At 41.1% G+C, this 26,759-nt stretch overlaps 1 protein-coding gene across 3 annotated transcripts in view; it reads left to right on the top strand.

Moving 5' to 3' along the window:
* The first annotated feature begins 1,645 nt into the window (after positions 1-1,645).
* The window catches only part of STK11 (serine/threonine kinase 11), a 179,057-nt gene continuing 153,943 nt past the window's right edge, over positions 1,646-26,759 (top strand). For all 3 annotated transcript variants that reach the window (XM_069102023.1, XM_069102024.1, XM_069102025.1), the window contains exon 1: positions 1,646-3,279. In XM_069102023.1, coding sequence (XP_068958124.1) covers positions 2,990-3,279 — 290 coding nt within the window. In that variant the 5' untranslated portion in view covers positions 1,646-2,989. The remainder of the gene's footprint in view (positions 3,280-26,759) is intronic.

The raw sequence follows: 26,759 nt of genomic DNA, 5'->3' as shown, positions 1-26,759 counted from the left end.
GCACTGTACTAAGCACTGGAAATACAAATAAGAAAGAGTCCCGGACCTCAAGGTGCTTACAGTCCAATGGAAGAAGACAACACAGGAAAGGAAGCTGAAAAGGAAGACAAGAAAGCAGAAGGAACCCAACTGGGCATGGTGATGGATAATGGAGGCAAAACCTAGCAGTGCAGCTGGTGGGAGATGAAGAGTTGGCTGGGCTTCTGTGCCTTCTTTACATGGAGGCTTAGCTGGGCTCACTCCTCCCCAGGTAAACGTGGGAGCAGGTGAGGGCCCCATTCCCGGGTTTCCCCTTCCCCACTGCAATAGAAGTGCTAACTCCTTACAGCCTGTTGGCGCTCTTCTCTCCCAACCCCCATCAGCAAGAAAAGAGGCTTGTACGGTCCTAGTGGGACTTGAACCAAGGCAAGCCCAGAGCCGCAGTGCAGCCAGGGGGCTTGAGGCTCAAGCAGAGAGCTCTCTCTAGCTCAGTGCCATACGTATTTCCACAATGGAAGAAAGCTGGATGAGGCGTATGCGGACCTGGGTTCAAATTTCAGCGAGGTTACTTATCAGCGACGTGCCCTTCCTTGCGCATGTCATTTTACCCCCTGTCGTTTTCATTTTCTCATCTGTATAATTCGGGGTTGGACTGGTCTGTCCCTAAATTCCATGATGTTTGCTGTTCATCTGATTACGGACCACTCGGGGTAGCCTTTCTGGGTTTAAAAAGGGGTTGTGAGCAGTAGCCTAGAGGTGGGTGGGTGTAAAGCACAGATTTGCAGTCAGAAGACTTAAGTTCGTGCCCTATAAGAGGCTTAGTCAAAATCTTCTCTATGATTGCCCACTCTCCAGCTGTAAAACCTATGAAATGGTTTTTAGCTACCGGTCCTCCAATCTGGGCTTTCTGGCCCCGCCCCCAATTCCACTTAACCTCCCCCTCCCCTTCCCCCTTTCGAGTGTCCACCCCGCATCCTCCCCCTCCGGGGGCCGCTCCCCTCCCTCTCCTCAGAATGGGTCCCTCCCCTGACCAATCAGAGATCGCGCTCCACCCTCTAGGGCGGTTCCCTTCGGGAACCAATCCCTGCTTCGGAGCCCGCTCCGGTCCAAACCGTCCAATCGCCCTGGGCAGCAGGGTGGGGGCCCCTCGGCGCCAGCCAACGGCCGTACACGCCGGCGGCCGGGCGCGCGCGGGGGGGCGGGGCGTACGGCGGCGGCGGCAGCAGCGGCGGCGGCGCCAAGGAGGGCCGGGGGGAGGGAGGTAAACAAGATGGCGGCGGCGTGTCGGGTGCGGAAGGGGGAGGCGGCTGCCCGGAGCGCTCTGAAGTGAGGCGGGGACGCCGGGGGAACCGAGCCCGGGCGCCAGCCGCTCCCTTCTGCCTCCTTCGCTGCCTGCGTGCGCAGCGGGCCCGGTGCCGACTGGGCCGCGTTGGATGGGCCCGGGGCCGCCCGGCCTCCTCAGAGCTGCCCCGCGCGGGGCCCGGCTGTGGGGGAGCGGCGGCGGCGGCGGCGGCGGCGGCGGCGGCGGCCTGCGGTGCGGGTCCCGCCCTCACCGAGCCCGGTCCGGAGAGGCAGCCGAGCCCCGGCCCGGCCCGGTCCCGGGCTGCCCGGGACTCGGAGGGTTGGGGGGAGGGGGCAGCTCTCCCGGGGGCCCCGAGGCCCCAGCCCCTTCCCCCCAACCCCCCGCCCGTTACCTTCGGAGGGAGCGAGGGAGCAGCGGCGACCCCCGCAGCCCCCGCCCCTGGGAGCCTTCCCGGGACGGGCGGAGGGAACTGGCAAGGGACAGCGCTTGGAGATCTCAAGAGCAAAGGGAAGGAAGGGCGGGGGGGGGGGGGAGGCGTGAGAATCCTCCTTTTAAGTTTACTTTTTCCCCTCCCCAGCCCCGCGCCCCCAACTTATTCTTTGTTTCTGTTTTTGAAAGGGTTGCGGGGTCAGTAGGTCGCCTTTAACATCCCCACTTTTGCGGGGGTTTAATTTACCCCTCTCGTTACTCCTTATTCATTTTTTCCTTTGGGAGGAGTGGGGTACTCATCTCTACCTGTCACTTTTTTGGGGAGGGGGATAGAGAAAATTGGGATTGGGTTAGTTCCCATCGCGTTCCTCCCGGGTTTATTTATTAAAGGGAGGGATTTCCCCTGGAGCGGGGTGGGTGGGAAGGAAAACTTCTCTGATCTCTTTCCAGGAGCTCTTTGGTGGAGGCTCCTCAGGATCAGTGTCTTCACATTGACCCTTGGGGGCGGGAAGTAGGGAACCTTTTGGGAGGGAAGCGCTGGGAAGAATTGGAAGACTGGGTGTAGGGATGCCCCCTGTGAAACCTTGATAAGTGTTGAGGGCTTTGAACTTTTGGCAGATACAGGGGAGGAGCCTGTGTGTTTGTGTGTATGAGTGTGTTGGGGGGGCTGGAGAGTGGGACAAGAGATTGATATTCAATAGAGGAAACTCTTTCAAGCAATCAAATTTCCACCACCAGTGTATTTTCAAAGGGGGTCAAGTTTGGGATTCAGGGTGCAAAAGTCCTGTGAGCACGTTCTAACTGCTGATCCCAGTTTGTATTTGAGAGCCATGACACAATGGTAATGGAAAGTCCTGAAAAGACTTCACTTTCCTTCTGTTTGTCCAAGGGTCTAAAGTCCTAGAGAATGACCTAGCACTTAAGAACCCAACCTGGGCCTTTTTTAGGGGCAACAGTAAGTGAGGAGACCTGGCTGAGCCAAAGCAGTGAGACCGGGTCAAAAAAACAAAGCCAGGTGCCTGAGCAAAAGTTCTTGATGTTTTTTGGTTTTTGGTTTTTTTTTTGCTTGAGAGCCAGGCACTTGGGGTGCATTAGACCCTGTTCAGGGACTACTGAATTACGTTAGTACAATCTTTGGAAGAGTTGGGTTTTTTTTTTCTCTTCTGTTTTTATTTTTGTTTTGTTTTGAGAAGAAAAGTTGGGAAAACCAAGAACTCAAGATTGGATTAAGGGATCCTGGTGTGTCTAAGGAAACCTGGTTAAGGAGTTTAATCCAGGATGGATTTGGCAGAACCACAGCAGTTGGGCATGTTTACAGAAAGTGAACTGATGTCTGTGGGTATGGACACATTTATCCACCGAATAGACTCCACCGAGGTCATCTACCAGCCAAGACGAAAAAGAGCCAAACTCATTGGCAAATACCTGATGGGGGATTTGCTGGGAGAAGGATCTTATGGGAAAGTGAAGGAGATGCTGGACTCAGAAACCTTATGCCGGAGAGCTGTGAAAATCCTCAAAAAGAAAAAGTTGCGAAGGATCCCCAATGGGGAGGCAAATGTTAAAAAGTAAGTCTAGTCTTCTTGCTCATTAGAAACATTGTTACTAGATCTCCACTTTTAAAATCTTTGACTGGTAAGCAAATGAATGTCATATTTTAAAGAAAATGTTAGAAAACCTGCCTGTTCACCAACATCTTAGTCTCAGGTGAATGATAATCATGATTAACTGAGTGTTAAACTGGTGAGTGTAATATTAGCAAAATACATACTAGTAGTCCAAACCTATAAATTGTTAACACTCTCTCCCAAACTCGGATCTGTTTGCTTTATCATAGAACTACTTGCTCTGTTGTCATGTGTGTGTCAAGCACTGCATTTTAGTTTGCATTTCCACAGAATGTCCTTCTAAGCCACCAGTAGATATTTTTCATGACATGCTGCCAGTTACTGGAGCCAAGCAAGATTTGATTTGTTTATCCTGTTCAGAGGGGTTCCTGCTGTTGCCAAAATGAATTATTTGCACCAGCTTATCAGTCAGCAGGAAGGAAAACTTAGACCTTTCTAACTTGCTTATGATGTAACATAAGAAACATCAGTGACTGCAGATTCATGACCCCTGATGAGTTCTGTCTAGTGAGGGAGGTTGCCTGGAGTAAGAATTGTTCTCAATTGGAAGTCAGAAGACTTAGGTTGTGGTGCTTCTGGCAGAGCTCTGAGGCCCTCGGTGGGGAAGTGACCTTGGGCAAGTCATGGCCCTACTCTGGGCCTGTTTCACATGTAAAATGAAGAGGGTTGAACTGGGTTAGTTCTTAGGCCCCTTTCTGACATTGTGAATCGCTGATATCTAGTGGTTTTATATTTGTTGCCTCTGCTGTTTTTGTACTGCACACTGACCTCTTTCTGGAGATGACTTTATCAATCAGTTCCTGTCCATTAGCTCTAAAGGTACCTTCCAACCTTGTCAAAGTGGATGGGTACGATTAGATATAGTAGGATGGCAGAATAGTTAAGGGAATTGACTGGATTGAAGTCATTATGAGAGTAAAGTACTTGTTAATATAAAATAACCATTCATGTCCTCTTAGCTACCCCATGTAGTTCTGTGATTGCAATTCAGTACTTGCCCCTTTGCAGTGGGACTTGACACCAAAGAAAGGAAGGTAGACTTAGGTTATGCCTTCTTAATGGAAATTCATTTTGAAAACAGAAAATATCTTCTTGTTAGTGTCATAAATTAACCTCTATAGCTCTTTGGGGACAGTGTTTGGAAGGTAGGTCTAGGGTGGGGTAATGTGCATATATAGTTTGGTGGTATGAGCTCTGAATGAGAACTTGGGAGACTTGAGTTCTGGTTCTGACCCTTCCACAGACCAGTAAGGCAAACTTGACTGAGTTTCCCTGATTTGAGCTTCAGTGTCCTCACCTATAAACGGAGGGTGTGGATTAGATAATTTCCAGCAATCCTTACAGCTCTTAGCCTATAATATGACACATGATGGGACAGACCATGTAGTTTGTGTACTCATTTCCCCATATTTTGCTTAGGACAGGTGCTCTGAAACTCTACAGAATACCTTATCATTTTCTCTTCAGTCCGTTTTTACTTTACTCTCTTTTACTTTGGGTTAGGTGGAACAGGGCCAGAGTCTGTATCCAGTCTTATTCCATTCTTGAGTCCATTCACTTTTCATTTTAGCTTTCTGTGTCATTAATGTGAGCTGTAAGTCTGGACACATTGCTTTCTGTGATTTGGGCATTTCCACCTCACCACTGCTAAACAGTGTTTCCATTGGGCAGTGTCACAGGTGAATCCTTTCTAACCATAATTTTTGGGTTTAAAACTTAATCAGTTGTGTTATTTAATGATTCCTTGATGAGACCTTTAAACGTTTTAGTGTTTTTGGATATTAGGTGGACACAGTCGTTTTTGCACGAACTGGAGAGGTGGTGGGGTGTAGCAGAGAGAACACTGACATTGAGAGTTAGGAGATTATGCTTCAAGTCCTAGCCTTGCCATTTATCATAGAATTTCAGGTTTGGAAGGGATCTCAGTGCTCTAGTTCAGCTTGTAGCCATGGGTTTCCATCAGCCCCATCCCCAACAAAGGGACTCTGTGGGTTTTACCATTGGCATTTGGCAAATATTTACTGAGTACTTAGAGGTAGGCTGGTATAGAGAAGACAACCCCTGAACCTTGTGGTCAGAAGACTTGGGTTAGAGTACCAGCTTAGCCAGGCACTGTAGCTGTGTGCCTTTGGGTAAATAACCTTTTTGAATCTCAATTTGCTAACTTAAAATGGAAATAACCCTTGCTCTGCCTATCTCATGGGGTTGGAAAGATATATATGAAAACCCTGTCTAAATATGAGCTAGTTAATATTACTTGGGTTTGGAATTGCTAGTAGATAGTTTTTCCTGTTGTCCTTGGTACTGCCTGGCCCAATTAGAAGCATTATAGGAATCCTGTTAAAGTTACATAGTTAGGCATTTATATTCTTCGTGAGAATAAGCTTTTAAGGTCTAGTTGACTGGGTTCCTGGGATAACAACAAGCATCAGAAATCATTCTCAAAACTTTCTCTGATTACCAAAGAAGTACCTTCCACTAACTTTGAAAGCTCTTTTTCAGTGAAGAAAAGGGAGCTGGTTAGGAGCAACTGTCCTTTTGTTAAAGAGTTGCAGGTAGCTTTATATTTAGAGATCTCAGTTATATCTTTGTGAATGTTTGTGAATGTTTTCCTTTTAGAAATACTACCCAAGACATAGACATTTTATGGTCTACACAGAACACAGGTGTGGAATTAAGTATAATTTCTGAACTTCGTGATCCCATTGGACATGGACTACTTTTACCAAAGAGCTGATTAATGCTGATGAATGTAGTACAGTGGAGAGAGACTGTTTTGGAATTGTAGCACCTGCATTCCAGCCATAAGAGGCAGCTAGATGGCGTAGTGGATAGAGAGATAGGCCTGGAGTCAGGAAGACCTGAGTTCAAATCCAGCCTCAGACACTTAACTAGCTGTGTGATCCTGGGTAAGTAACTTAACCTTGATCCACTGGAGAAGAAAATGGCAAACCTCTTCAGTATCTCTGCCATGGAAGTATGGTCCACGGGGTTACGAAGAGTGAGACATAACTGAATGACTAAACAACAACAAAATACAGCCTTGGCCCTCTTTACTAACTGTGACCTTGGACAAGGCACAGAATCTTTCTGAACCTCAGTTTCCTTATCTGTTGTTGACCTAGATAAGCTTGAAGGTCCTGATTAGTTTGGAAGCTAAGATCCTGTGATCTTCCACCAGTATCATAGAATTTTAGAGCTGAAAAAGGCAATACGACATTCTGGGGTGGGAGTTAAGAGGTTTAGGTTTCAGTCCTAAGTGTGCCACTGGTTATATGTGTGACCTTGGGTAAATCAACCTCTTCTCTGTTTCTTCATCTGTCAAATGAGAGCATTGAACTAGATGGTTGCTAAATCTCTTTCACTTCTTTGACCTAGAACACATCTTTTCCAACTTCCTTGTTTTAAGGTGAGGACACTGAGGACCCCTAAAGGGGAAATGACTTGTCTTAGATCACATAGAGCAGCAGAGCCTGGGTTAGAGAACCAAGAGCTCTTAAGTCCTATCCAGTGCTCTTTCTATTAAACTCAGACCAGATTCCTGGGTGTCAGGAATTTTCCCTAGTCTGTGACCTATACCATCAGCATAGTGTATGATTAAGAGCACTAAATTTATAATAAATATTAGAAACTGCCACCTCTTTCTTTCTCTAACCAGCTGGTTGGCCTGCTGTGACTCATGCCCTCAGACCTCAGTCCCCTTGTTGCCACACCCAGCTGGTGCTCTGAAGGAATCTAGTACTGAACATGATGTTTCTCTTTGGTCCATATTGAGAAGGCATTGATTTTATATTTTTAAACTAGTGTCTGTGGCTTGATGTGAAATTTAGAGTTGTAGACCAGTATTATTTAGATAACAGCTTTTTATACTTCAGAGGGTCCTGTGATTTCATTGGCTGTTTCACACCTTAAATGGTTTCCATGAGTTGCTGTGGCCAAAGAAACTCCAACTAACTGGTAGTAGGTTTTGAGATTGAGCCTCTCTCTGCACTTAGCTAGGATTGATGATTGGATGACAGTTTATTGCTGAACTGATAGTGGCTGCCTGTTGTTCTCGTGGCCTTAGAGAATGCAGAGTCACCTCCATTCCCTGAGAAGGCCTTGGAGGAGGTCTTGAGTGGGAAATAAGTTGGGTGTGATTCTTTAAGCCATGAGTTTCTGGGTGAACTTGTTCTTTGAGTTTATGTCTAGCATGAACCAGCTGCAAGGAGAAAAGATCCTTTGTCTATCAGAAGCTTAATAAACTAAACACTAATAGTCTCTCTTTTAATTAAGTGTCAGAGACCTTTGGTGCAAGCCTCAAGAGTATTGTGCTGTACTTAAAATGTTCAGCATTTCTGTTTTACTTGAATGTTTTGTCTTTAAGATAGTTAAAAAATTGTATTTTTTTTAAAAAGGTAATACAGGAGTTAACTTTATTTAGCTAATCAAGAAACCCCTATGACAAAATTTAGCTGTTCAGCAATTCTCTTTCTTGCTGAGTAATTTGTTCCTCTCTGAAGCTGACAATGGCTTCCTTGAGTAAGTATGGTGTAAAATTCACATCAGATTTTTAGGAGTCTTTATTTGACTGAATGTGGAGAAGCTGTAGAGGTTTGGGCTTCCTATTTCTTTCTGTGTGAAGCTAGGTACTATATTTGGATTGATTGGCAGATACCTGGATTTGGATGTTAAGTAGTCAGAATTTCAGCAAGTTGAAAACAAGAGTCTTAGACTTTGTCAGTTGTGGTTTTTGTGAGGTATGTCAAGTTCAGGCTGTTACTTGACAGTTAGTCTTCTTTCTTCCTGGGTGAGATCAGCATTGGGAGATTCGGCTTTGAGAATATGAGCAGAATGTGACCATTTTGAATCCCTTCTGATAATTAACCTGTTGCTGCCTTAGGAGTCTAGCTAGAACAAGGTTCTTGGATGTCCGGTTATTTCACTGTTTGTCTTGTCACTTCATTTGGCACAAAGAAGGAGTGATTTTGAAATAAGGATGTGACCTTAACGGACAGTATGAGCTGGAGGAACACAGGGAGGTGATTCGTTAGTTTGTTCCAACACTTTAAGACTGGAAGAATTATTCTTCTAAGTAAACTGGAATAGGAATTCAAATGTTGCCATGCTCTATGCTAAGCTTTGAAAGAGGGCTTCTCTTGAGGTCCTAGAGAGGAAGAAGAAGAATGCCCTTAGAAGAAATGTTTGAAAGAAGAGTACCAGGGGTTTGAATAACAGAAAAAAACAAGTGTTGATTCAAAGGTTGTAAAAGTCTGATAGTTGGGACCAGAAAGGTATAGAAATTCTCTAGGGTCCTATTGTTTGGGTTCCTCTCCCTCCCGCCAGTCAATGTTATAGATAAAGAAAGAGGTTAGGTGACTTTCCCAAGGTCTCATAGCTCCCTAGTGGCAGGACTAGGCTTTAGTCAGTTAATAAGCAAGACTAGAGTGATTAAAAAATTGGAGGGGGAAAGTAGAAATCTTCAATATGGGGAGAAGGTCCTCTAGAAGAATAGAGTGACTTTCTCTTCGTCAGTTGATGTGACTTAGAATTGTAAATTGTAAAATTATCTCCTAGCAAACCTTTTTTTTTTTTTAGTGGGGGGAAGGGTTTTATTTTTTTAATGAACATAACCATCAACAAACATGAACATTTCAGTAACAAAAAAAACCCCAGCAAAAAGAATGTCTTATGAAACTTCAACTTTTGTTATGTACAGGTTTTAAAAATTAAAATTGCTCCGATTGTGCCCCATTCTGAATTTTTTTTTTGCATATTTTAAAAAAGTGTTTTACTGTTGCCTTTTTCTTTTTTTTTTCTTATCTTTCACTACCGGCCAGCTCTCACCCATAAATGCCTTCCTTTATAACATATATAGTCAAGTAAGATGAATCAACACTTTCCTCTTGCATTGCATAGTCTCCTGACTGTCAGTGAATCTTACATTTTTCAGAAGTAAGGTGTGGATAAACTGCTTATAATGACTGATCAGGCTATAATATATAGACTGCACTAGCAAGTTGGCTTTGCTGTGAGTGCTCTAGACTGACAGCCTCCCTCCCACCTCTGCTTTCCCTCTGGCTCCCCCAGGTCCTTAGACGAGTTATTTTAGGCAAGAGTTTGAGACATTCAGGCTGCATCTGTCTTCTAGCACCTGGCACAATACTTTAAGCACTTGAGTACTTAAATATTTAAGCAAATAATTAGTTGATTTTTTTGCTGTACTCAATTACATAGGTTCTGCATACAGTTTCCTGCCCACCTGGTTGTTGGATGATAAGCTCTAGTCTTGGCTCTCACACTCCGCTGTGTGATTTTGGACATGTCATTTTTACCTCATCAGAGATGTTTTTTTTTGTCTGTAAAAAGGTGGGGGGTGGGAGTGGGGAATTGTAGTATAGGGAGGGAAATAAGCATTTTTAAAACACCTACTATGTGCCAGGCACTGTGCTAAATAAACACTTTGCAAATATCACCTCATTTGATCGTTGATTTAGAGGACCCGTAAGATCTCTTTTGGCTCTAAGAGCTTATGTTTCTAAGTTTTTAAGTGGTTGGAGAACCCAGGGCATCAAGGTGATAAAAGCAGTCTAGCGTTAGTATTGCAGACTGCTTGCTATTCATGGAGTATGATTTGAGGCTTGTTCTCAGACATATTAAGCTAGAATTTCCTCCAGGGCAATGTCATTGAGTCTTATCCTAAATTCTTTCAGTTTTTCTCTGTTTTAGTTTGACAAGCTAATTATTTGTACAACTATTTTCCACTCTTTTGCAAAGCATGAACAACTTTTATGGCCCTAATCTTCTGTGTTTCTTTGGTTAGTCACCCAGTGATTCCATAGTCAACCAAACAGGCATTCTTCTTTTTTCTGAGCTTCAGAAGCAACCAAAGTGAATGTTGTCATTACCAAACTCCAGAGAAAAAATGAAGTGGAAAAGAAGTCTAATTTAGGTATTCAGTGTGGAGTAAATCTGTTTAGACTTGATGTTGTTCAACCTCCTCTTTCTGTCAAGTTTTACATGTAGACTCTAAGTACTGTTTCCTTCAATTTAAGAATCGCTTCCTGTGCTTCTGCATGATCCAGATGGTCTGAGTCCTCAGCTTTGGGCTTTCTCTTCATAGATGTTTATTGGTTTTCTTCTTTTCTAATAAACCAAAAAAGCCACATGTAGTAAATCATTACTAGGCCAATATGTACAAAGCAAGCTATATATGGGATAAATAAGAGATAATTAACAGAGGGAAGGCATTGGAATTAAGAGTGGAAGGCTTCCTGTAGAAGATGGGATTTTAGTTGGAACTTAAAAGGAAGCTGGGAAGGTTAGTAGTCTGAGGGGAGGAGGGAGAGCATTCCAGGCATGAGGAACAGGTGGAGAAAATGTGTGGCATGAAGAGATGTTCATGGAGTAACCAGGAGGCTAGTGTCACTAGAGTAGTAGTTTAGAGTAGTATATAGGAGTGAGGTGTAAGAAGACCAGAAAGGTAGGAGGGGGCTAGGTTATGAAGGTCTGAATGCTGAAGAGAGCATTTTGTATTTAATCCTACCTGCAGCCTATTGCAGTTTTAGTTAGGTATGGGGTGATGAGAGTCTGCACTAGAGGGGTAACAGGGCCAGAGGAGAGAAGGGGGTGTATTGGAGGGATGTTCCAAAGGTGGACTTGATAGGCTCTGGCAGCAGCTTGGATGCAGAGGATGAGAGGTAGTGAGGAGTCCTAGGTGGTGAGCCTGAGGGTCTGGGAGGATAGGGAAGCTGTGAGGTGGTGGTGGTGGTGTTTGGGGATGGGGGGAGATAGTAAGTTCTATTTTGGGCTTATTGAGTTGACGATGTCTGCTGGACATCTAGTTTGATATGTATGAAAAGCTGTTGGAGGTTATTAAGAGTTTGGGGCAGGATAGGTAGATTTGAGAATCATCAGCATAGAGATGGTAATCAAATTAGAGAAAGAAAAGATCATTTACAACTGAGGTAGGGAGTCACAGAAGGTGGCATTTGAACTGGCTCTTAAAAGATGAGTAGGATTTCAAGCATTTATTAAAATTTCTAATGTGCCAGGCAAAAGGGATACAGAGATGCAAGGAAATAACATTCCATTGTGGGGATAATCTATGCACATGTAAGTATATACAAAATATATAATAAGTAATATGAGGTAATTTATGGGGGGAGGCACTAGCAGCTGGGGGAGGAGAATCAGGAATGTTTTCATGTAGGAGGTGGTACTTAAAGTAGCTTTAAAGGAAACTAGGAATTTAAAATGTTTTTCTCATTATCTTTTTATTTTACATAGTCTTCATTTCCAGATACGTTTTCTATTAATCTGCCCAGAGAGCCATCACTTATTATGAAGAATTTAAAAAAGGAGGATAAAAGCTGTTTTAGCAGAACTAACATTGTTTGTATTCACTGTTTCAACTCTTTAGTCTCCCACCTCTGCAAAGAAAGGAAGGAGGCACATTCTTTTATCTATTCTTTGAGGCTAAGTTTGATCATTCTATTTATTTATTTCTATTTATTGTTTCTTATGTCACAGTAATAGTCTATTATATTCCTGAACCCCAGTTTGCTTAGGCATTCCCTAGTTGTCAGGCATCTATGCTGTTTCTAGTTGTTCACACTTACAAAAAAAGTGTTACTCTTAAGTAATTTATAGTAGTTTGGATCCTTCTGTCTAATTTTGACCTTCTTGGTGTATATGCCTGTCCATGAGTCAAATGGTATTGCAACATTAGTAACTTAATTAGTATAATTCCAGATTGAAGTTAAATGGCCTGAGTTGTAGAGGTAATACATTTCAGGCATGAGAGGTGTGGAGATGGGAATAGAATGTCATGTGTGAAGAACAGCAAGAAGACTAATTGGGCTGCCCCGTAGAATTTGTAAAGACAAGTAATATGTAATAAGCTGGAAAATGTTGGTTGGAACCATGACTTTAAATGCCAAACAGGAGAGATTGTGTTTGATCTTAGAGGTAAGAGGGTACCACCGGCATTTATTGATAATGGCTAACATTTATATATTGTTTTGATATTTTCAAAGTACTTTACAAAAATATTCTCTCATTTTATCCTCACGACAACCCTTTTAGGTAGGTACTATTATTATTATCCTCATTTTTACAGATGAGGAAACTGAGGAAGACAAATTAAGTGAAATACCCAAAGTCATACAGCTAAGTGTATGAGGCTAGATTTGAATTCAGGTCCTCTTGACTTTGGGTCTGGTGCTCTATCGACTTCACCATTTAGCTGTCTGTAGCTTATTTACTCATTCAACAAGCAGGGAAGTGACATGATCAGACTTGTGCTGTGTATAAGGTGAGAGAAAACCATTGCCTACATAGGGAAACTTTGAGCAAAGGGACATTGAGTATTTCAGCATTCCACAAACTTTGCTTAAGCATCCCTTGTGGGCAGAGTACTGTACCAGGTACTCAAGGAGATAGGGAGCCAGGTAGGATCTATTCCTTGTCTTCAAGGTATTTATAGTTTAGTAGAAGGAAGTGCAGGAGGAGAAGAATACCATAATAACACAGATAACTAGGGTACACCAACTCTTGACTCCTGGAATTTTCACTGGTCTAGTGGCTTTGAATGTCAGGCAAAGGGATTTAAACTTTATTTAGTGAGCAGATAGCCACTAGAGATTTTTTATTAGAGGCATGACATGTTCTCATCTGTGTCTTAGGAAGATCGTTTAAAATTTTTACATGTTTAAGTAAATGTTTTATTGATACTTTTTGTTTGACATCAGTTTTGCTCCCAGTGATTAACACACCCACCCCCAAGCCTCCTGTAACAAAGAAGGATAATTCATTGGATCATATGTTTAGAGCTAGAAGGACCATCAGAGAACATATAGCCCAGCCTCCATGTTTTAAAGGTGAGGAAATGGGTTCAGAACAGTTAGAGACTTTCTCCAAGTTGACCAAATAGTAACTGGGTTTGAACCCAGTTTTCTGATACTAGATTTCAGTTGTCTTCCTTTCCACAGTGCTACACCTCCTCACTTAGCAAAGTAAAACAAACCAACATGTTGCCTGGGTGTGACAGTATATGTCATTCTGCACCTGTAGTCTACCACCTCTCTACAGAGGAGGGATTAATCTTTCTCTGTCAGTACTCTGAAGTTTAGGTGAGGGTTAAAGTTCTTTTGCTTTCTTTTTTACCTTATGGTCATCCTAACATTGTTTAATCTTTCTTGATTGTGTGCTCTTTTGCTTTTGAAACTTTTGCACCTTTTTATAAAAGTATTTTACAGTTCTTTTTATTCCTTATAAATGTCCATATTAATTACATTATAGTATTCCATTAATGCATCTTCATTTTTAAAAATATTGTTGTAGAGCAGCCATGAACAATAGATATATCTCTATTCATCTTCCCTTTTTTCTGTAAGATGTTTTGTAGTTGTATTTATATAAATCCTGCCTGTGTTTGTAGGTTAACTCCCAGGTATTTTGTACATTTTGTACTTATTTTAAATGAAATTTCTTTGTCTCCATCTGCTGGATTTTAGAAGTAATATAAAGAAAAGCTGATGAATTTTATGAGTTAATTTCATATTTATTTCACTGAAGTTACTCTTGATTTTTTTTTGGTTGAAAATCAGGAGTTCTTTAAACTATATCATCTGTAAACAATAATTCTGCTTCTTCTTTGTGTATGCTTATTACTTCAATTTATTTTTCTTGCCTTATTACTATAGCTAGCATTTCTAGGATTGTATTAAGTAATAGTAGTGACATTGGGCATACTGCTTTAATTCTGATCTTATTGGAAAAGCTTATAGTTCTATTATAAGTAATGCTAACTCTTGGTTTTAGATAGTTTGCCAGAGTAAGCAAAGGTTTATACCTATTCTTTTTAGTGTTTTTTTTTTTTTTAAGAAAAGATAAGTGAGTGCTGTGTCAGTTTGGACTTTTTCTGCATTTGATATTTGTGATTCTGGTATTAATAGGATCTTTTATGCTGATAGTTTTCGCTTAGGCAGGTTTATTCTGGTAGCTGTGTAGTGGATGGATTAGTGAGGGGATAGACTGGAATTAGGGAGAACAATTTAGGAAGCTCTTGCAATAGGCCTATTGAGAGTTGTAATTGAGCAGTAGCTGTGTGAGAAGGTGATGGAAGTGAGCTGTTATGGAGGTGGACCTTTCATCACTTGGAAGCCAATTGGCTGTGTGAGATAAGAAGGAAGGAAGAATAAAGTATGACTGAGAAATTGTGGACCTGAGTGATTGAGATGATGGCAATGCACATAAAAAAAATAAATTTGGAGGAAGAGTCTGTTCAGGAGATGAGATAATGAATTACATTTTGGACATATTGAATTAAAACTCCTGATAGGATATCCAGATGGATAAGGGTAGTGATATAGGAACGACTAAAATGTATTATCCTTCAGGACAAGGAATATTTTTACTTTTTATTTATGTCTCCTGTGCTGCTTAGGAGAATGAATGCTTAAGAAATGCTTGTGGGTGATGGGTTTGGAGTTCATAAGAGGTTTTCCCTCTGTATGTATAGATTTAGGAATCATCTATGCAGATAAAATAATTAAATTGAATGGCCTCTGAGATCCCTTCTAGATTTAAATCTATGGTCCTAAACCCCACAGGACTGTTGATGAGATTACCAAATAAGATAGAATAGAGAAAAAAAGAAGAGAGGGCCCAGGACAGGGTCTTAGTATGGGAAGCAGAGGAATCTTCTAGCCAAGAAGATTGTAAAGGAATTATCCCTCTGGTGGGAAGAGAACTCAGTAAAAGGAGGATCATAGAAACCAGTAGTAGAGAGAGTATTCTGGAAAGGGCAGTTTTTATTGGTCTTATACTAATAAATCATTCCCTGCTTATTTTTAATTCCATTAACACTCAGACAAAAAGAAGCAACAGAGCTATTATTAGTCACATTTTCAAAGATGAGCACCTTGTAATTAGGCCAAAAGGATTACTTTGTACATGTCCAAATCTATATACACATATCTCCCACATTAGACTATAAGGTCTTAGAAGGCAGGTACTGTTTTGTTTTTTTGTCTTTGTATCTCTGTTGTGCCTAGCCCAATGTTTGACACATAGTAAGTTCATATTAAATAGTGAGTCATTGATTGGAAAAAATAGAGAGTTCCCTAAACAGTAATACTATTGAGTAGATTCAGAACTGGTTAGATCAGTATACCCAGAGGCTCGGGGTTGGATGTCATTATGGCAGATCTCCACTGAAGTATCCTAAGGATCTGTACTTGACCCTGGGCTATTTTGGAAGGATAATTAATACACTGGATGACAGGATCCAAAAAGATCTTGATAGGTTAGAGCACTGGGCCTAATCTAGCAAGATGAAATTCAGTAGGCATAGATGTAAAATCTTGTACTTGGGCACAAAAAAATCTACTTTATAGATAACAAGAGAGGAGAGGCATGGTTAGATAACAGTTTGCCTGAAAAAGATCTGTGGATTTTTCTGAACTGCAAGTTCAAAATGCGTCTGTAGCATGCTGTGGGAACTGAGAAAGCTTAGGCTTCATTAAGAGTAGTGCCCAGAGCTAGGAAGGTGATAGTCAATACTGTACACATCTGGATTATTGTGTTCAGTCTGGCTGCCACAGTTTAAGTAAAATATTGATAAACTGCAGTGTCTAGAGGAGGCCAGCTAGGATGAAGGACTTTTTGTCTGTCTTGACAGTTAAAGGAATCGATGATGTTTATATTGGAGAAGGGCTGCTTAAAGTTACATGATAACTCTGGGAGGGGAGATTAGTCTTTTTAACTCCCAAGGGCAGAACCAGTTACAATTGGTAAATGTTTCAAAGAAGCAAATTTAAGTTTAAAATCTGGGAAAACCCTCCTAACAATCAGACCCATCCAAAAGTGGAATGGGCTTTCTCCAGAGTGCTAGATTTCCCATCTTTGAAAGTGTACAAGTAGGACTGGTTATCATCATAACCTCCTGTCATTTCCATTTCTCCCTTGTCCCTCCTAACTCTATTCTTCTTTCTCACCATGACCTCTAATCTCCCTACCACCTAATCCTTCTCCAGGCCATAACCCCTCATTTGGCTTCTTTTCCTTCCCTTCTTAGTCTTGACAATACCTTACTCACACCATTTGCTTTTTCTGTTCCTACTCATGTACTACTGAAAAGACACCAAGAAAATCTCACCAGCATGACAGGGTCCACTTCAGATTTGTTATTTAATCTCAACTGGGCCCTCAGTGCAGTAAAATAATCCTTTTACTCTTCCTTCTCCCCAGAGACTGTTCTTGCCTCCTTAGCTGTGAACTTCTTCCTTGCTCTTTCTCCAGCTTTCAAGACCCCTTCACATAACCCCTCCTTTTCTTTAATCTCTGGAGAGGTAACCCTTTTCACCAAGGTCAGTCCCTGTCCATGTGCTCAGGAGTTTATCTCCTCCTGTCTTCCTTCTCCAACCATTTGTCCTGTCCCCACAATCATTTCCCCTCTGTTTTTTCTTGTCATTCTCTATTGCTGACTCCTTCTCTGAGCCTACAATGTCTGTTTTTTCCATCCTGAAAAAAACCTTTGTAACTTCATCACCCCTTCAAGATGTTGTCCTGTCTCTCCCTTTTACAACCAAACTCCTTGAAAAAGTTAGCTACACCCATTGCCTCTATTTACCTTGTTTTCTCTCATTTCTCAGCCCTTTACTTCTGATAGCTCAACTGAAATTGCTTTCTCCAAAGGTACTAGATAACTCTTAATTGCCAAGTCTAATGGGTGTTTCTCAAGCTCCATCCTTCTTGATCCTTACAGCATTGGACACAGTTGACCATCCTCTCTTTCTAGATATTTCCTTCTTTTTGGGTCTTGGGACACTGCCCTCTTTTGGAATTGCTCCTATCTGTCTGATTTTTAAAACTTTTCTTTATTGGAGCAGCATCTGTAACATGCTCCTTCCCTGTATTAACTAAGACGCCATCCTAGTCTTTATCCTCTTCTCTCTATACTCTGTCTTAATGATCTTTCATCAGCTTCCATGGGTTCAGTTATTGTTTCTATGCTGATGAGGCCTGTAGTTATGTATCTAGCATTCGTTTTTTTCCCTTAAGGTCCTCAGGTATATCTCCAACAGTCTATTGGATATTTCAAATTTTATGTCCTGTAGGCTTCTAAAATTTAACCTATTCAAGACAATTCATTTTTTTTTCCTTCCTAACAACACCCCTCTTCCGAATTTCCTTGTTTCTCTCTGTTGTTCACAATCTAGTTGTTAGACTTGAGGCATCACACTCCTTCACCTCACACAACCACTCAGTTACCATGTCTTGTCCCTTGTGTCTTCACAGCATTTTTTGCATCTTTTTTCTAGTCACAGAGCTACCACCCTGCTAAAGGCTTTCTTTCACTTTGACTATTGTAATAGCTTCTCAAGTTGTCTCTTTTCCTCAAGTCTTTCCCTTCTTCAGTCCATCCTACACAGAGTTGCCAAAGTGATTTTCCTGAAGTTCAGGTCTGATCCTGTGTCACTCCTGTTCAGTAAACTACAGTGGCTTTCTATTGCCTTTTAGCTCAGATATAATCGACTCTGACTTTTAAAATCCTTTATAGCCTGACCCAGAATACCTCCCCATTCTTATTACCCATTACTTCCATTTCTGCATTCTGTGGTCCAGTCAGACCTCCTTATCATTCCTCACATATGACACTCCATGTCTGATGTCCTTGCCTTTGCACAAACTGTACTCCATACCTGCAGTCTGCTCCTTCCTTGCCTCTGCCTTTTAACGTATTATTTTCTTCAAAACTTCACCTTCTACATGAAGGCTTTCTTTTCCTCTCATCTGCTAATGCCTTCTTACCCCCCCCCCCCAATTTTACCTATATTTATTTTATATGTACTTATTTGTATACGTGTTCTCTCCTGACAGAAGGAAAACTTTTTGAGTGCAGGAGCAATTTCATTTTTCTCTGTCATCAGTGCCTAGAACAGTACTTGGTGTGTAATAGGGACTTAATGTTTGTTGATTGCAGTTGAGAGATTTGCGTTATTTTGCTTTGCCTCAAGGAGAAGAAACAGGACCAGTGGATGGCAAATTTTACCTCTCTGTATAAGGAAAATTTTATAATAGAACTGTTCAGAGGAGTGAGCTGCCTCTAAATGTAGTGAATTCCATATCACTGATAATCTTAGAAAGAGAATGACCACTTTTCTGATATGTTATGGAGGAGATGTATGCCCAGCTTTGTCTAGATGTCTTGTAAGCCCCCTTTTAACTTTTAGATTCTACATTAAGTTGTTTTTTTTAATTTGCCTAGAGTCATTGATTGAACATACCCAATTGTTTTTGTTCTGTTTCGGGGCAGAAAAATAATTGTTAGATAATGGTTGCTAATTTCTACTTAACTATTGTGTTTTCTTCAGTTTGGGCAATTCCTCTACCCACAGGGATTGTAACTCCAGTAGAACTCAGATTGTCCTTGAAGTTCCGTGACCAACCTGGTAATAAATTTACCCTTCTCGTTGTTAGGATGGTTCTTCTGGGGTAGTAGATAGATAGAAATATATTTTGGTGAGATAGTGGATAAAAATGTGCCTCCTACTGGCATAGCTGTGGAGAACATAGGACAAACTGCATACTGCAGTATGTCATCAGAGGAGACTTTGTAAAGGACCTGTGTGCAGTCTTAGATTTGCTTAGCTAAAGTTTTTTTGTGCTAATATCCATTATGGATAATTGTATAAAATTATAAAGAGATAAAATGATGGAAGAAAAGACTGATGAAAAGGACATTTATTTCTTTAGCCCTCTACAGTTTCTCACAATGGAAACACTTTCCATGAGTGATTGAATCTTTTGCCTCAGTTCCATAATCTTTAATAATCACAGTAATAACCTAGTAATAGATTTTTAAGCCAAAGTTTAGAAAGACTTTTTTTAGTTCCAGTTTTCATGCTACATCAGAAAGAGCATTTTGGGAGTTGAGAATCCTTGGGTTTTAGCCTCAGTTTTGTTCTCATCACTTTTTTGACTTTGTGGGAATCACTACTTAGCTTCGGGCCTCAGTTTCCCCAGCTGTAAAATTACAAGGTGGGACTAGATTAACATTAAAATATTTTCTAGCTTTAAAAGTCTGTGACTCACTGAAGGTACCAAGAGGGATTAAAAGGAAAGTTGAGGTTTCATAGAAATTACATGCTACATTCTCTGAATATTTTGTCTCTAACTTTTTTTAACCCTTTTTACCTTAGAAAGGTAGGGAAGAACAGTTGGCACTTGGTGAACTGTTTTTTTTTTTTTACTCTTATTTTTAAAGAATAATTGGATAGTTTCTTTGTCTTTTTTTTGGAGGGGGGAAGGGCATTTGGGGTTAAGTAACTTGCCCAAGGTCACACAGCTAGTGTTAAGTGTCTGAGTTCAGTTTTGAACTCAGGTCCTCCTGACTCCAGGGCTCACTGCGCCACTTAGCTGCCCCAGTTGGATAGTTTCTAAGCCAAATCTTATTCCTTGAATTCAGGTGTTATTGTAGAATTGAGAGTGTTGTAAAATTGCTGGCAGAAAATGTGATACTGAATGTTTTTAAAGATAGCGGCTGGATAAATGTCTACTTGCTTCAGATATTGTAGAAGGAATTCCATAATGTAGGCTCTTTGGAGACAGAGAATGTTTGATTTTCATCTTTATAATCCCAGTGTCTAATACAGTGCCTTGCATATAGTAGGTACTTAATATATGTTGGGGCAGCTTGAAGTCAGGAAGACTTATCCTCCTAAATTCAAATCTGGCCTCAGACACTTGCCAGCAGCATGACCCTGGGCAAGTCACTTAACCCTGTTTATCTCAGTTTCCTTTTCTGTAAAATGAGCTGGAGAAGAAAATGGCAAACCACTCCAGTATCTTTGCCAAGAAAAGTTAGACATGACTGAAATGACTGAAGAATAACAGCAACAATGAAATATATGTTGACCTGAATTGAATCAGGCAGGATTAGAGAAATTTAACATCCCTTTTAAAGAAGATTAACTAATTGTGAGACCTGGTTTCTAGACTCTAGTGCTATGTTTATGTGACTTTGGGAAGTCACTTTGTCTGTGTAGATCCCAATTCTCCATCTATAAAATGTGAGAGGATTGGACTAGATGGTATGAGGTCCTTTCGAGCTCCAAATTCTAAACTCATGCTCATTAGGAAGGTTAAGCTTATCTATTATCCACTTTATATAAGTATGAGTATAATATGAGTATAAGCTCCTCAAGAGGGCAGGGGACTGTTTTATGTGCTTAACATAGGGGCTGGCAAGCAGTACATGCTTAATTTAAATGCTTTTTTATGGATTGATCTATACTTTAGTGTTCTGTGTAGGACCTTGCTTATTATATTTGATGAGGATTTGAGTTAATCAGAATTAGTTGGGAGTTGAAGGGAGTTAGATTTCAACTCATTGATAAGAAGAGCTTCCTCACACCTAGAACAGACCAGTTGTAATGTTTGCCCAGAAGGGTCTTAGGTCCCTGTCTTTGGAAGCAGGTGGGCAGATACAGGATGAAAGTGGATTTCCAGGCCAGCTGTGGAAGGGATTTCAGATTTTGTGTGAGGCTGAACTAGCTCATCCATGGGTTCCATTCAGCTCTTATTCATTGAAATAGAAGTCATATGGAAATTCAAGTACATTTTATACATGGGCAGTGATGATTTTTATATAAGAAAGCAAACCTTTTTAATGAAAAACTTTTAGCCCTCACAATGAGTGCCAACTCTAGGCATAAGTTTATTATTTGTTCTTCCCATAGGACATGAGATTCAATAAGCTTTATTGAGCACCTTTTTATATAAAGGCGCTATGCTTGGGTCAAAATAAAAAACAAATTCCTACCCTTAAGGAGTGTGTATCCATTCTCTGAGGAGGAGATACAGCATTTACACATGAGCCAGTACCAGATTATTTGAGCATGGAGATCGGGAGATCATCAGATGCTTCCCTGGGAGCTGATGACTCATGTGAAGCGTAAAGGAAGCTAAGATGGAAGGAGACGGTCACAGCCTGAGCAAAGGCAAAGGAGGTGGGCGACGGGATACCACATTTGGGGATTAGCAAGTAGACCAGTTCACTCTGAGTTTGTCTGGTAGGAAGTCAATCTGTAAAGCTTGGTTGGAGCTAGACTTGGAAGAGCTTTAAATGCCAAGTGGAGAAGTTTGTATTTTGTTCTTTCAGGCAAAGGGAGTCACTAATGCTTTCTGAGCCTAGGAGTAGCATAGTTAGACCTGTGTTTTAGCAGTATCATTTTGGCAACTGTATGGTAGATGGGGAAGGTGGTTAGAGTGTGTTTGGATAGAAGTAAGGAGGGCCTGAATGATAGCGTATGAATAGAAAGGAGAGGAGAAAGTGCCTGTGAGAACTGTGGATATATAGACTTAGCAAGGCTTGGGCACTGAGTAGAAAGAAGGGTTTGAAGGGGAGCCAAGCATTAAGGAATTTGCCCCCCAGAAATAGAGGATGCTTGGGGGCAAGGGCCCCAGCTGACTGGGCTAGGCTAGAAATACAGAATGAAAGAATCCCTGTGTGCAAGGAGCTCCTGCTCTAACAGGAGACAACTGGAAAGAGAATGAGTACAATGGAATGAGATACTAGGTAGCTGGTGAAGAAGGGCACTAGTATTTAAAGGGGTCTTTTTGTGAAGAGTATTGGGGTGGATCCTAGAGGTAGTAGGGGTGATAGAAGATAAAATGGGGCTGCAAAGACCTGTTGGGACAGGGTTGTGAAGGGCTTTGGCCAAGGACCTTCTATTTTATCCTAGAGATTGGACTTATTGAGTGTTATGTGTTTATTTTTGTTTGAATTGATGATATAGCTCAGGGCAGTGAAGTTGGACATATGACCTGATAATTTTTTGCATAAAGGCAGTTGAAACTGGGGAGCTAATGAGATCACTAAGTGGGTATTGAGAGAGAAGAAGGCAACCTTGGGGGAACAATCATGGTTTAGGAGTAGTATATGATAATGTGGTTTCTGATCCCTTAAGGTAATCATGGATTTCTTAAAGAATTTATAGCACCTCAGGATAGGAAGGGACCATAGAGGTGATCTAGTCCAATTAACTATTCTGTATCCTAGTTGTCCTGATAGGATAATTGTCTGAACTAGCTCAAAACAAGTAGTGTTCCAGAGGACCGTGCCAGGCAGAGTAGACGCCAAAGGCAATGGCTGTTAAAAAGAGGAATTGTATTTTCTGCGCCCTATCTGTTTTTTATAGCTCAGTGACAGTAGTTGGAAAGTTTCTTGCTATCTCCCAGATGTGGCTTAGATTGCCAAGGTATGGTATCAATTGAGGCCTTAGATACTGCATCCATAAGTGCTGCCCTGAGTCTCCAGTGAAACCTAGAGCATTACTGAGATATGGTCACAACAGGAAGTTCCTGCCTGTGACTTTTGGAGCCAGACTAGAAATGACGAGCCTAGCCTACATAAGTAGATATTTTAAACACTTTGTAATGCCTTAACACTGACTTTATTGATTTTTTTCTTTTATATCACTTACATTTCCAAACATCTCCTTCCTCACACCCTATAATGAGTTGTCTCTATAACAAAGAATTTTTTAAAAAATGAAAGGGAAAAAAATGCATTATCATGAACCAGTCAGCATTTTCACTTACTCTCCCTCATCCTTGGTTAACTAAGAAAAGGTTTGTTTTAATTTTAACTGCATTGATTTTTGTTTGTGGAAAAAACTTTTCAGTTTTATGACATCAAAATTGTCCACTCTGTCTTTTATGTGGGGCAGCTAGGGGATACAGGGGATAGAAGTGTTGGCCCTGGAATCAGGAGGACCTAAATTCAAATCTGGTCTCAGACACTTACTGTGTCGCTCTGCGCACTTAACCCTGTTTGCCTCAGTTTCCTCATCTGTAAAATGAGCTGGAGAAGGAAATGACAAACCACTCCAGTATCTTTGCCAAGAAAACCCCAAGTGGAGTCACTAAGAATCAGACACATCTAATTGACTAAACAACAACAAATCTTTTTATGATCTTATCTATTCCTCATCTGGTCATAAACTCATCTGTTATCCATAGTTGCTAACAGTATTGTCTTCCTTGCTCCTTTGATTGGTTTATGATGTGTGGCACCTTTTTTCTAGGTCATATATCTAATTAAAGCTTATTGTGGTAAGATATGAGATCTTGGTCTAAAACTAATTTCCACTGGATTGCTTTGCAGTTTTCTCAATGGTTTTTGTCTCACAGTGACATTTAATTGTTTAGTTCTTCTTCTTTGCCGTTTACCTTTCTAGAGAGCAGATTTCCCCAAGTGACCCTATTATTTTGTGCCTATCTGGTGAGCTACCAGCCTTGTCTCCTCTCATCAACTGGGAACCTATTAGACCTTCACTAATGCCTCTTCAGTTGCTTTAGTCATTTAATCCACTTTAGCCTTTTGGTAATGATGACTATAATTAGAGCTGCTTTCACCACTCTCCAAATCTATCTTCCTGCAAACTAAATAGACCCTTCCCTTCATTATCTGGAGGTCATTAGAGCTTTGTATCCCTTCAAAAGGGTAGTGTTAAAGACTTAAGTCTTTCTGTGCTATCATGGCCATTACCATTTCTTGCCTATTCAGAAATAAAAAAACTTCCTTTAGATGAATTTATATGTAGCTGGCCTCCAGAGTCTCTCTTCTTGGCATAAACTAATTAGTTGTGATATGGAATAGGAAGCTGGACTCCTTGAAGTGGGTACTTGTTCATCTGTTATTGTAATTTAGTAATTTTAAGTGAAAATTGGTACCCACGCTATATTATTGGAGGGAAGAAATCGGCAGAAATTGCTTCTCTTGTTTTGTAATTTCTTTGTTGGTGAAGAGATCTAGATTAATGGACTACCAGGGGTTCACTATTGGAAGGGTTGGTAGAGATCATCTAGCCAGTCTTTTCCATTCATTATACAGGTAATGATGTAGTTCAACAAACATTTTGCTGGTTAGTCAATCAATAAACATTGATTAAGCCCCTATTATGTGAAGTCCTCCTAAGGGACTTGGATAGAACTTTGATTGAATCAAAGGGAACAGTGTAGTATAGTAGAAAGCTCTACTCAGGAGACCTAGGTTAGAGTCTTGGCTCTGCCTTATGACTTAGAGCAGTTCTCACAACCTTTCATACAACAGCTATCTGCCACATTTGCTCCTACACATACCTTGCTGAATGAAGGTGGAGAAAATCACACTACAGTTCTGACTGGGTCCACTACAATTTATGTTATACAACCTCAGCTGGGCCCTCACTGCTGCTAGGTAGTCCTACTTTACATTCTTTATCAACTCACTCTCTACTCTTCATTATTGCTCAGACATTTTCACCCTTCCTCAAACCTTCCATGGCTTCCCTTCCACCACACTCTCATCAGAGAAACTTGACTTATATTTTTAAAACTGAGACCATTTGCTGTGAGTTCCCTCTTCTCCCTCCATCCTCTTCTCATTATCACAGAGATGCCTTTTCTGTTCCCATTTCCTCCTTAACTCCTGTTTCACATGAAGAGATGGCCTTTCTTCTTATGCAAGATTGACCCCTTTGTTTACATAAGCAATCCCATTCCACCCCATCTCGTTTAGCAGATTGTCCTCTGTTATCCTCACTCTTTCCCTTTTCTTCAGTCTCTCCCAGACTGCTGCTGGCTCCTTCCTAATTGCCTGTAAACATGTCTCCCTCCTCAAAAAACTCTCATTTGATCATTCTGTGCCTAGTAACTATCATCCTATATCTCTTCTGCCCTTTGTGGCTAAACTCCTTGAAAAAGTCATTTATAATAGGTCCCTTTACTTTTTTTCCTCTTACTTTCTTAACCCCTTAAAATCCAGCTTCCAGCTTCATTATTCCAGTGAAATTACTCTCTTCAAAGTTGCTAATGAATTCTTAGTTGCCAAGTCCAATGACCTTTTCTCAATCTGCATACTCCTTGACCTCTCTCTGGCCTTTGACACTCTTGATCAACTTTTTCTCCTTGATAATCTCTTCTCTCCAGGTTTTCAGGAAATTGCTCTCTCTTGACTCTCCTCCTAACCTATTTTATGGTTTCTTCTCAGTCTCCTTTTTTTTTTTTTTTTTTGGCTTTTTGGAGGGCAATTGGGGTTAAGTGACTTACCCAAAGTCACACGGCTAGTAAGTGTGTCAAGTGTCTGAGACCGGATTTGAACTCAGGTCCTCCTGATTCCAGGGCCAATGCTCTATTCACTGTGCCACTTAGCCACCTCTTCTCAGTCTCTTGTGCTGGATCCTCATTCGGATCATGCCCTCTAACCATAGGAGTCTCACAAGGTTCTTCTGTTCTGGGCCCTTTTCTTTTTTCCCTCTATATTCACTTGGTGATCTCTTTAGCTTCCATGGACTTAATTACCATCTCTATGCTGATGATTCTCAAATCTGCCTATCCTGCCCTAACCTCTCTGTTGACCTCTAGTCTTGCATCTCCAGCTGCTTTCAAATATCTCAACATCTTGATGTCGAGTAGACATCTTAAACTTAGCCCCTTCAAAACTGCAGCTCCCCTTCCTCCTAACTTCCCTATTACTGTAGAGGGCAGTCTCTCAGGCTTGAAACCTACATATCATCCTTGGCTTCTCACTCTCTCTCGCCATCCCCATTTCCAGTCTGTTATGAAGGCCCATTGATTTCACCTTTGTGACATCTCTCTTATATGCCTTCTTCTCTTCTCTGACACTGCCATTGCTCTAGTACAGGCCCTCATTACCTCACTCCTATATTGAAATAACCTGCAGGTGGATGTTCTTGCCTTAGGTCTCTTTTGGCTCTAGTCCATCCTTCATTCAGCCACCACAGTGATTTTCCTATATCACAGGTCCAACCATGTCACCCCTTTACTCAGTAAACTCCAGTCAGTGGCTCCTTATCACCTTTAGGATCAAATACAAAATCCTCTATTTGGTGTTCAAAGCCCTCCATAATGTAATCTTCTCCTATCTTTCTAGTCTTCTTACACATTACTCCCTGTCACATACTCTTCAATACAGTGATGCTAGCTTCCTTTCTGTTTCTTGATCAAGACATTTCAATTCTCAGCTACTGGCATTTTCTCTGGGTGTCCTCTGTGCCTGGAATGTTTTTCCTCCTCATCTGTGCCTACTGTCTTCTTTGACTTCCTTTGAAGTCACAACTAAAATCCCATCTTCTACAGAAAGCCTTCCTTAGCTCTTCTTAATTCTAGTACATTTCCTCTTGTAATTATTTCCTATTTATCCTCTTTAGTTTGTTTCTGATTATTTTTTTCTTTATGTTTCCCCCATTAGACTGTTAGCTCCTTAAGGACAGGGACTGCTGTTTGCCTTTCCTTGTATCCCCAAAGCTTAACAGAGTGCCTGGAATGTAGTAGGCACTTAATAAATGTTTATTGAATGACTAGACCTCAGTTCTTCATTTGTAAAATGGGAGTGATTCCTGTAATATTACCACTTAAAGGGCTGCATT

This window comes from Petaurus breviceps, unplaced genomic scaffold, assembly GCF_028583685.1.
Source record: "Petaurus breviceps papuanus isolate PSGF00001 unplaced genomic scaffold, PetGlider_PUasm1.0 523, whole genome shotgun sequence".
NCBI classification, from domain to species: domain Eukaryota; kingdom Metazoa; phylum Chordata; class Mammalia; order Diprotodontia; family Petauridae; genus Petaurus; species Petaurus breviceps.
The sequence above is the reverse complement of the archived record's forward strand: the minus strand, read 5'-3'. Positions and strand labels throughout refer to the sequence as shown.